At 43.4% G+C, this 12,102-nt stretch overlaps 1 protein-coding gene across 1 annotated transcript in view; it reads right to left on the bottom strand.

Moving 5' to 3' along the window:
- Window positions 1–6,666: 6,666 nt before the first annotated feature.
- The window catches only part of themis (thymocyte selection associated), a 47,630-nt gene continuing 42,194 nt past the window's right edge, over window positions 6,667–12,102 (bottom strand). Inside the window, exons 6-7 of the mRNA XM_067984568.1 lie at window positions 11,917–12,063; window positions 6,667–9,937 (exon numbers count right to left, since the gene is read on the bottom strand). Coding sequence (XP_067840669.1) covers window positions 9,927–9,937; window positions 11,917–12,063 — 158 coding nt within the window. The 3' untranslated portion in view covers window positions 6,667–9,926. The remainder of the gene's footprint in view (window positions 9,938–11,916; window positions 12,064–12,102) is intronic.

The raw sequence follows: 12,102 nt of genomic DNA, 5'->3' as shown, positions 1-12,102 counted from the left end.
CTATTTTTTTTATTCAAAAGACCAAAACTAAAGGCCTCGCTCGGAAATATCTGAGTTTCCTCTGCCCTGCTCCTTTTAAGGCAGATATTACAGCAACTCTGGAATCAGTAGTGCCAGGTTTTTCTGGGGACAATTTCGCCTCGAACTACAGCGGCAACCATTACAGGAAGTTTGCATGCAGAGGCCTCTGACATTCACTTGTGTGTAATTTATATTACTGGGCCCTGTTCAGATGCAGATACCAGAAAAACCATAGAGGAAGTTCATGTGCAGCACTATTCAGGAGCAAAGGATTAGTGCTAATTTTTCCTCTGCACCCATTTTATGGGGACTATTTGGGATCAGGGCAGAGGAAACTCAGACCTGATGTTTCACCAAAAAGTGGAAGTAGTAATAACTCTATTTTAAGGGTCTACACTAATTAGTTTTTTTGCTCTGTTAACAAATACATCTAACATAGGAACAGGAACAGTCCATTCAGCACTTCGAGCCTGTTCCGCCATTCGTTTAGATCATGGCTGATCTGTATCATAACTCCATCTACCCGCCTTGGTTCTGTAACCCTTAATACCCTCGCCTAACAAAAATCTAGCGATCTCAGGTTTGAAATTTTCAATTGACCTAGCCTCAACAGCATTCTGGGGGACGAGTGCTCCAGGTTCCCTTTGTGTGAAGAAGTGCTTCCTGACATCACCCCTGAATGGCCTAGCTCTTTTTTAAGGTTATGTCCTTTTATTGTGTAATCAGATACAAACAAATATAACTGTGATCGAATGAAAAATGTTAAATTGCACTTTTTGAAACAACTGCTTTAAAAAAATGCAGCTTTTAAACTACACTGCAGTATGTGAAACTATACATGTCCCCAAGTATTGTTTTCAAAATACCCAATAATGACTATTAAATGATGTATAATTAGTCAGTAATGAGGAAGTTAATGGTATTTATAAACAAATTTCTGACTTATTTTGCACCCTCCTGGAAGTGTGCATTTGATGAGATAGTTTGTTTATTTTACAGTGGTGCTGTTCCTGGTAGAATTTTATGTGTCTCATTAAAATGACTTCTGGAACACCACCTGGTGCTAGTAACTGGTGAGTGTTATTTCACTCATGTGAATTGTAATTGTGTGAACCCTCGGCCCCATGGGCACTGAAATTAAGCAATAATTGCCTTGCTGTACCAGGAACAGTAGCAAACCTCAACTAGCTCTCATTAGCTTCCCTGTCTTCAGTTCCCCCAGTATATTACAGGTACATTTATTGGTACTCCATACCGTTGTATATTTTAGACAATTTTTCTCTCCGTTAGGTTTTTCTACCTAAATACCATCTGCTTTTGGGACTGTGGACTCAGAGTGCCAACTTTGAGCGCCACGTTTTCTATGCTTTGCACAAGATTTCAAGATTGGGTATGGAGTAATTGCCATGAAATATAACCTCACAAATAGTAAGTGAAATTATTCTGAAATACTAGTGGATCTCAAGATATTTCTCTCAGTAAGTAGGATGATATACTTTTTTTACAAGGATAGGAGTGTTCTACCGTGTAATGCATATACTGTTGCTAAGGTTGAGCTGTCTCACTCTTCAGGCCAGAGAGTGTAATATCTGCCAAGTAAACACAGGCTGAGGCTAATCAGAGTTGACCGAGAGATTGGAAGGTGCAGGTCAATAACTAATTTTCAGGCTCCAGGCGCCAGGTCAATAAATAATTTTCATTTTTTTTTAAAAGGCTATTTTCCATCTATAACAAAGTATTGCACTTTGTAGTGTGGCAAAGTGTGATGGACGTGCTAGATACAAAACCTTTATAATATATTAGTGGATCTCCCATGGTGTTGCCTACAGTGGTTCAGAGGACGTGAACGATGATTTTCTTCTCCCCGCCCCCCCCCCCCCACCCAGCCATGTGCAATGGAAAGGTGCAGCGAGTCGAGAATTCCAATCACTCAAATTTACCATCCAGACGCATAAACGTGGCCCTGCCTTCAAAATCCAATTGTTTTAAGAAAATAAATCAAATTAAACTGAGGAAAGAAACTATCTTCCTTCCTTTATTTTCCTCTGTCTCCCTCTCTCTCAACTTCCCTCTCTCTGTCTATTTATCCAATCTGTATTATGGTTGTTAGAAATTAGAACCTCTGGCTCACAGGTATAAGTGGTTAGCATGGAACTTTTCTAACTGTTAACAAAACACATGAGATAATCAGTTAACTTCAAAATTCAACTGGTATTTTTTAATTGAGCATTAGCAATAAAAAGACAAAATAGGGGCAATTTTAACTATCCGGCCAGTGGAGCTCGTGAGTTGGCCACACAATGACCCCGATATTTGCGGGGAGGGAGCACGTCAGCGACCAAGAAACCCAGAAATACCGGGAAGGTGGAGGTCCTGCCAAATTTAACGCCAGGACCTCATTAGAAATTTTTAACTCCATTTCCCGCCCAGCAGCCGGCCAAATTGAGAGGCAGGCTGGCTGACGGGTGGAAAAGCCTGCTGTAGAAGGCAGCGGCAATCAAAATGATCAGAGGCTGGGGGGCATTTGGAGTGTGGCAGTGAGGAAGGGAGAGATTGCGGGATGGGGGGGAGAGATAGAGATCGTGGAGGGGGGCATAGAGATCGTGGAGGGGGAGAGATAGAGATCATGGCGGTGGGGGAAGAGATAGAGATTGTGGGGGGGTGGAAGAGATCGGGGGAAGAGATAATGATGGTGGGGGAGGCGATAGAGATCATGGGGGAGGAAGAGATAGAGATCGTGGGGGGAGGAGACGAGATAGAGATCGTGGGGGGAGGGGACGAGATAGAGATCGTGGGGGGAGGGGACGAGATAGAGATTGTGGGGAGGGGACGAGATAGAGATTGTGGGGGGGGGGGGAGAGATAGAGATAATGGGGAGGGAAGAGATGGAGATCGTGAGGGGGAACAGGGAGATGGAGATCGTGGCGGGGGGAGAGATGGAGATGGAGATCGTGGCGGGGGGAGAGAGTGATGGAGATCGTGACTGGGGGGGGGGGGGGAGAGATGGATGGAGATCGTGGCGGGGGGAGAGAGAGATGGAGATCGTGGCGGGGGGAGAGATGGAGATGGAGATCGTGGCGGGGGGAGAGAGTGATGGAGGTCGTGGCGGGGGGAGAGAGATGGAGATCGTGGCGGGGGGAGAGAGATGGAGATCGTGGCAGGGGGAGAGAGAGGTGGAGATCGTGGCAGGGGGAGAGAGAGGTGGAGATCGTGGCAGGGGGAGAGAGAGGTGGAGATCGTGGCGGGGGGAGAGGTGGAGATCGTGGCGGGGGGAGAGAGAGATGGAGATCGTGGCGGGGGGAGAGAGAGATGGAGATCGTGGCGGGGGGAGAGAGAGATGGAGATCGTGACTGGGGGGGGGGGGGGGAGAGATGGATGGAGATCGTGGCGGGGGGAGAGAGAGATGGAGATCGTGGCGGGGGGGGGGGGTGGGGAGAGATGGATGGAGATCGTGGCGGGGGAGAGAGAGATGGAGATCGTGGCAGGGGGAGAGAGAGGTGGAGATCGTGGCAGGGGGAGAGAGAGGTGGAGATCGTGGCAGGGGGAGAGAGAGATGGAGATCGTGGCGGGGGGAGAGAGAGGTGGAGATCGTGGCGGGGGGAGAGGTGGAGATCGTGGCGGGGGGAGAGAGAGATGGAGATCGTGGCGGGGGGAGAGAGGTGGAGATCGTGGCGGGGGGAGAGAGAGATGGAGATCGTGGCGGGGGGAGAGAGAGGTGGAGATCGTGGCGGGGGGAGAGAGAGATGGAGATCGTGGCGGGGGGAGAGAGAGATGGAGATCGTGGCGGGGGGAGAGAGAGATGGAGGTCGCCGGGGCCGAGGGGAGAGAGAGATGGAGGTCACCGGGGCCGGGGGTGTGGTGGGCGGTGAGGGTGAGGAGAGATTGCGGGGAGAGGCGGTTGGGAGGGGGAAGGGAGATCGCGGGGGTGTGGGAATGGGAAGAGAGATCGCGGCAGAAGGTTTGCTTGAGGTGTCGCAGCAAGGTAATCCTGCTCCTCCTGGCCCACAACCAGTGCTGGAAAAGCACTTACCTGCTGAATCCGGCAGTTCCAGCTTCCCTTCAGCTGCCGGGTTTCCTGAGCCCTGGGAAACTCGGCCCACAGCCGTTAAATTCAAATGGCTGCCAAAATCTGAGGAACGCAGCCTCATTTAAATATTATAAACACAGACCCGCCTCTCCAGAGCAGGTAACTCGGTCCTCCCCAAACCCACTGTATAACCAGCGGCGGGTTGGGGTTAGAATTCACAATTTTAATAATTTACCTCCCACTCCCCCCCCCACCCCCCCAACCCTCTCCTGCCTGTCATGGGGGCTTAAAATTCCCCTCAATATCTCTGGCAAGAACCCCGATCCATTTTGAGGATGTGGGCAAAACCCATTGTAAATGTGATGGAGGAATTTGTAATGTGAAAAAGTTGTAACAAAAATGTGTCAACAGGAAATCAAGATGTGCTAACAGGAAGTACATGCAGACATAAGCCTTTTAGTAAGATAAATACAGATAGCGATGTTCCATTACCTATGGCTCCATTTATCTCTTTTACTTTTTTTTAAAAAAGGCCAGGAGAGGACTTACAAGATGGTAGACAATACATACTAGGATGGATCAATTCCTGGTTTAGCAGTACTGCTAAATCCTAGGACCACCACCCGCCTCCCCACCCCCCACCCGCCTCCCCACCCCCCACCCACCCACCCACACACACACACACACTAAAGTATGGCAAACTCTTGTAGCTCATCAAGTTCTGCTAAATCAAAGTACCTCTTAACTTGATTGAGTCAACAGCAGAGGTCACCAACGGCCACTCCGTCACACTTACGACGGTACAATGGGCCGAAGATTTCCATCCTCATTCTGTCTTTGTCTCAGGACCCCAATTGCACAACTTGTGCAGGGCCCCCATACCATGTATTAACTACAGTGAATGGGCCCTATAACATGAAGATGTCTTCAACTGGTTTTGAGGTTGCAGCATTCACCCTATTGCATGTGATTAAATTCTAAATTATATCCTTGAAAGAATGTTAAATAGCTGTTAAAAAGGTAAAAATGTTATTTTTTTCTTTAAACCTCCTCATGCGACATCTTATCTCTCATTTTCTTATGGTTATGTAACTGGGAACTAAATTATTTGTCTCTAATAAATGATGGGGTAGAATAAAACACAGTTCTAGTTGACAGATCCAGCAGCAGAATTTGCTGCACTTCTGTGACATTCTAAGCACTGATCTCAAGCCATTTGCACTCTAAAATAATGCTGTGCTGTACACTTATACAACTTGCTCAAGGACAATAAGGAAAATGAAATCTGAGCAACTAGACTCCCAAAAGTACAATCTACTCCAGGGATGCCTTTGGTTAGCACTGGATGATACAAGAATGCTTTATAATTAACTGCACTAGGACTGTGCCATCTAAATATAGAATAAACTTTCACATCTCAGGGGCACCAAAGAAAAAAAGACAAAAGCACAAATGATAATCTCATTTTCATGTACTGCACTAAATAATGATGTAATTTTTCTGTACCAATATCTCGTTGGTACAGAAAGATTGCAATTGTTATTTTGTGCAGTAAATGGAAATGAGATTTTGTATCATTTTAAAATTGTAGTATTTTATTTTGTCACTCTTCACCTCTTCCCACAAACTACCATTCCCCTGCCGCTAGACCTCTGTTAATGGTGCTTTTGATCCAGGGAATAAGGAACTTGCGAGAGCAGCTAGAGTGACGCACTTGATCATGGGAACTAGTCATGCAAGAAATTGTGGCCATGTCCCTACTACTACTCCATGCTACCTGCTATACCGTAGCTTCTTAGAACAGTAGAAAGGTACATTTAGGCTGCAATAATACAACACACGAGATGTAAATTCGAGTCTGGGCTAAGGTGCAATCCTGCTGGATCTTCAGGTGGGGAGCCAGAAAATAAGACAAAACCTGGTTTCATTACGATTCTGCCCCATTTTTTTTCAGGGGAAGCCGTGGTCAGATCTTCTGCCCCTCCCCCCCCCCCCCCCCCCCCCCCTCACTAACATTAAGTGAGTGTCTCTGAGGGAGTTCCTGGGCTACCCATGGAAATCCACCCATTGTGCCCTATAAGGCCTGAGTGGAACTCTCACCAGCTGAAAACTGGCAGAGTCCTTTTGAGGCCTTTAGAAAGATCATAAATCCTATCAAGACTAAAGTAATTAATCCTGGTGGAGATCAATTACCTTCTGTCTTGAGACAAAATGGCTTCTTTTGGAACTGAAGACTGCCCCAACCACCTTTTATTTGAGGCCCGAAAAGGCCTGGGGCACCTCAGGTGGAGCCGCAGTGGGCCACTCCATGCTACAATTGGGGTGGGTGCCCTTGCAGATGCCGGTAGCCCACCCTGACCATTTAAGTGATCCTGTCCACAATTTAGAATGGGGTCAGCAGATAACCATGTGAGCAGACAGAAGTTCTGCTCCTCCACCTTTCCATCGATAGAGTGTGCCCTGCGGAATTTTCAGATCATGGTTTTCAGTGTATATGGTAACAGACATAGGGTATATGTTCAGAGCTTCACTCCTTGGGTGGCTAATTTTCAAAGTTAGGAAATGCTTGTTCAGTCTCTTCAAAGGTGAACCAAGAAAACACTTGATGAGGCCAGATATGAATATTGAAGCTGCTTTATTTCACAGCACATGAACATGCAGAACAACAGTTATTAGATTCACGTCAGTGGGTTGTCTTAAACAAAATAACTCCTAACTACTCTCATCCATACTGAGCCTGGCCAAAGCTTGCCTCACAGCTTTCCATTTGAAGACCTGACTGACTTTGCAGCCTTTGCTTATCTATCTGCCTGTGTCTCTGTCTCTCTTTTTTTAATCTCCTCCTTCTCACAGCTAGAAAAAAAAGACTTCCCAACGGAATGGTGTGAGGTTTTTATCAATTATTGAGACCAGCTAACAAATAGTTTATTATTTACAGTATATTGAGAAACATCAAAGCTTAGCTTTTTAGTATTTAAACCACCTTTTATCTCAGTACCTTTTTAAAAAAAACTCATGTGACTGTACTTTGTTTCAAATTTAAAGTAACACTTTCTAAATCCTTTCTGTGGACATTTTTTTTTAAATCCTGAAATATGACAGGTACCTAATTTGTAGTTAACCTGAAGTGGTGAGAAAATTGCATAGAGTGCATGTGTGCAGGGAATGGCTATGTTAAAAAGATAATTGGGATCGCGTGAAAAGGTGGCATACAGAAATCAGAGGGAAACTGAAAGGATGCCAATGAAAAATAGATGAGAACTTATCAACAGATAACAGGTTAAAAAGTGACAAATAGACAATAATTAATGTGATTCACTGTATGTACTTAATGACATTCAGCAATGAAAAGATATCATTTAAAATTTGCTTGCTCCAGTTGATATTTGAAAAAGTTTCAAAACACAAAATTTTAACTACATATGAAATTTTTTTTAAACCAATCCTAAATTGCACAGGAATTGACTGATGTGAATTAACTACATTGACAAAGAGTTCTTGATTACAACTGTTTTGCCTAAATGAATAAATATACGGTCTTACAGATTGGAAGGAAAAATGGGGGACGTACTTACATATATACTTACATATTGAATAGTGTTGAACTCGATAGGCAAGATGCTGGGAACAATAGTAGACTCAACACTGACCATGTCTAGTCATTGCAGAGCAGCAATTAATAAGTCAAACAGAATACTGCATTATTTTGCCAAATCAGTAGAGTACACGGCTGAGGCTGTCATGTTGAAGCTACAGAGTGCTCTGGTCAGGCTGTACTGTGAATACTGTACTCAGTACTGGTCACTGAGGCACAATGGAAACATCCAAGCCCTAGAAGTTGATCGCTAGGACAACATTTTCTGAGACCCTCACACAGCAGGTGACTCAATTTCAGAGACATAACTTGCATTTATTTAGTGCTTTTCACAATCTCAGGACATCCCAAAGCTCTTCAAAGACAATTAAGTACTTTTGAAATGTAGTCACCGCTGTTATGTAGGTAAACGTAGCAGTCAATTTGTGCACAGCAAAGTCTCACAAACAGTAATGAGATAACTGATCAGTTAATCTGTTTATGGTGGTTTTGGCCCAGGGATAAATGTCGGCCGGAACAACAAGAGAACTCCCTGCTCCTCAAATAACGCCGTGGGATCTTTTACAGCCAACTGAGCAAGTAAACAGGGCCTCAGTTTAACATCTCATCTATAAGACATCACCTCTGACAGTGCAGCAAATCCTCAATACTACCTAAAGTGTCGACCTAGATTATGTACTCAAGTCTCCAGAGTGAGGCTTGAACCAACAGTTTCTGACTCAGAGGCAAGAGTGACACCTAATGGATGGAAAATCATGGGCAATACATCCCATATATTCTGATAAACTGCCGACAAGACTCAGCGAGGGTCTCAGAAAATTTTGCCCGTGGCATCAAAGGGCTGAGTTATGAGAAAACCTGGCATAAAGATGCCGGCTTTCAAATCAGACATTAAACTGATCTGTAAAAGATCTCATAGCACTACTTGAAGACGAGTAGTGGAGTTCTCCCGGTAACATGGCCAACATTTATCCCTTAAGCAACTGACAACTTATCTGAGTGCTTTTTTTGTGCAAACTGGATGATGTGTTTGCCTGCATAACAACAGTGACTACATTTCATTGGCAATGAAGCACTTTGGGATGTACCGAGGACATGAAAGGTGCTATATAAATGAAACTTCTTTCTTTATTTTGTATATTTTGAATTCACTTTGCCACTTTCTCACCTTTTTTCCTACTCCGACTCTCACACTGTATTTTCTTATTAAATCAGTTTCTAGTTTACAATTTTAAATTGCTCTTCATGTTTAATTTTCCAAGCCATCTCCATGCCATGCTCAAGGGTGAGGGAAGATATCGGTTGATTTGGATTTGGCAAGGCAAAGGGGCTGAATCGGTCAGGACCTCAATGCATGGTCATGTTTGAAGGGGAGAAAAAATTGAGGTTGGACAGAAAAGCGAGGCTGAGAGAGCTGAGACTTCAGCGTGCAGCTGCATGTGGAGTGGAGAGAGGAGAATGTGGATAGATGCAGGAGAGCAGCTCAGCAGGTCATGTAGAGAAAAAGAAATAATGTAAGAAAATGCAATGTGATTGGTCCATGGTGACACAATCACGTCAGTGGTCTACTCAACAACAGTGGAGAAAATCTACATTCAAAAAGTGATACAATATTCTAGAAACAACGCACAAGCCTTTTGTTAACATAGATGTTTGTGACTGGCTCAATTTTATAAAAATGGTTTAATTTTAATTACTTTTACAAAAATATTATTATTCATGCATTTGGAAACACGGATAACCTACAGATTTATTTAGAACTACAAATTCTGCAACATCGCAACATAAGTTCTTATAGGTCATATTTATGCAAACAGAAATAAATATTTCAGCACTGCAAAATAGAAGCCAATAAATTAATCCCTAAGTATAAAAACACTAATTGCAACCATTACTATTTGGTAAAATCCACATCTTGTTTGAGAGAATTCCAATTACTTGCAATATTTCTGGATCATAAAAATATAAAAACACTGATAACCAAAAAAAAAATCACACAACCCAAATTACTCTATCTGTTCCTGTCTAAGTAATGTAGGAGGATATTCTATCTCCAGGATCTCAACCTACATGGACACCATTACCTGGTGGTAAAAATTGGTGAATTAACATATGTGTTCCAGGTAATTCCAGTGGTTCCAAGTTAAACAATTAACAATTGCAAGTCTAACAGAAATTTTGATTAAATTTACAAATCAAGTCCTGGATGAAAAAAAATTGTAGACATTCGGTCAGGAGACTGCTTATTCCCAACCAGATACCTGCTTGTCTTCTTCATTCTTCTTAACGGTTTTCTATAATTGAGATACAAATGAGAAGTTAAGTCAGAACAGATGTACTCTATGGGGTAGAAATTTATCTGGGCTCATTTTCAGGCCCAGAATCAGTGCTGTGCAATCGGGTTGCAGCGTGCACCCCAACCGGTCGGCCCAAAGTTGGGCCTCAGGCCTCATTAACATTTCTGCGTAAGCTGCTGGCATTTGTTGTGCTTCCACAGGCAGCTCACACATTTGAAGAGATTGAATGTCGAGTCGCTTGCCTTGCCACCAGCAGCCCAAATGTAAATCCCAGGTGGGGGTAAGAATGGGCAACTGGGAGGAGGGGGGTGGGGGGAAGGGGAGGGGATTGTGATGACTGCAGTGTCGGCGGTGGGTGGGGGGGCACTCCTGCTCCTCCTGGCTCCACAGGAAGGTTTTTGTAAAAGTTCTTAATAAAAAGATGTATCTTTAAGTTGGCGGCCGCTGCCTACGCAACAGTCTGATTGAGAAGAATTTGAGCGGGGCAGGCTTAACACCTACCTCACTCATTGCTGCTCAATCTCTAAAACAAGGGTTGGGCCCCTCGTTTACTATGGTCAACATTTAAATACATTGTTGCGGTCATTGAATTGTGTGGAATCCACAGCACAGTTTAAAAAAGTTGAGGTCTGGGCTTTACTTAAACTGTTCACCAACCTGTTCATCTCTTGGAGCCCAGACTATTGGTTTCAGTAGGAGGGTCGCAATTGACTACATGGCAGAAAGAAAATGAACACCTAGTGGGTCATTTTAACTTAACCCACCCAGCGGTGATTTGTTTATGATTCAATTGCCCATTTTATGCTGAGCTGTGTAAAGTTTTTTTGGCCTAACTCTAAAGCAGATTGGAACATGATCAATGTTTAGGTACCTTCTTTAGGTGGCAGGCATATAAAGCAATTTTAAAAATAGTTTAAATAGCTTTTTTCTACAGTGTTGATTATTGCAAAACACAGTGAAGCCCCATCTACAAATAAGTACTAACTTTTCAACAATTTATTGAATAAAAATTGTAGAAATTATATTTGCAATGAATATATACTTTGCACACTAGAGGGCACCATAAATGGACCCTGTCATGCCTCAAAACTGTAGCACTTAAAAAACATCTACTATTCAGAATGAAGCACTTTAAGGTGCTTGGCAAAAGAACCAAAGGTGACATGAAGAAAAACTTTTTTACACAGCGAGTGGTTAGGATCTGGAATGCACTGCCAGAGTGGGTAGTGGAGGTAGATTCAATCATGGCCTTCAAAAGGGAACTGAATAAGAACTTGAAAGGAAAAATTTGCAGGGCTACGAGGATAGGACGGGGGAGTGGGACTAGCTGGATTGTTCTTGCATACAGCCGGCGCGGACTCGATGGACCGAATGGCCTCCTTCCGTACCGTAACTGAACTATGATTTTATGAAACAAGTCGCCTCCATCATTTCCATTCCTGCTTCAATTTCCAAATTGTGATCATTGTTATTTAGTACATTTTTTCTACATTACTGTCTCACAAAAAGCATGTGGGTTGAACTCACACTGTGCAACATTTGTAAAAAAAAGTTGCCCACTTGGTACATGCCTTTGCTAAAGTGCATTGAGGAATTTCATATGAGCCCATGTGTTTGTTACTAATATTGCACAGCATAATCTCAATTCCTGAGAGCAGGAAGGATGGGATGGTTTTAGCCACTGACAGGAACAAGTGCTGCCCATGTTGCTCCATGATTGCCCAATTTGAATAACTACCCACGCACTCACTCAGATGAATCTACTTGATGTGAGAAGTAATAAAACTTGCTTCAGCATGTGTGTTTGAGTGACAGGCAGTTCCAGCACTTGAAACCACAAGTATTAGATTGGGAGCTGGGGTATTCTATTTCCTTTGCTATTGGACTCACTTCGTTTTTAAGTTTGACGAGGATGACATTCCTGTTTCAAACATTGAGCTATGCTTTTAGATTGAAGATGAGAAAATTAACTATACCTCTCTTTTTCTTGCAGTTTTTCTTGTTTTGATGTTCATTTTCATTTAATTGTTTCCTTAAATCTTCAACTTTATTTTCATCAATATATTCATAGTCATGTTTGTCAGCCAAATCCAAGCTTTCAATATTTACAGCAAGGCTTTTGGCTGAAGAAAAGAATTAAAGCCATGGTTTACAAAGATGAC

This window comes from Heptranchias perlo, chromosome 5 (genome assembly GCF_035084215.1).
Source record: "Heptranchias perlo isolate sHepPer1 chromosome 5, sHepPer1.hap1, whole genome shotgun sequence".
Lineage (NCBI taxonomy): Eukaryota > Metazoa > Chordata > Chondrichthyes > Hexanchiformes > Hexanchidae > Heptranchias > Heptranchias perlo.
This window is presented reverse-complemented; position numbering and strand designations above follow the sequence as displayed.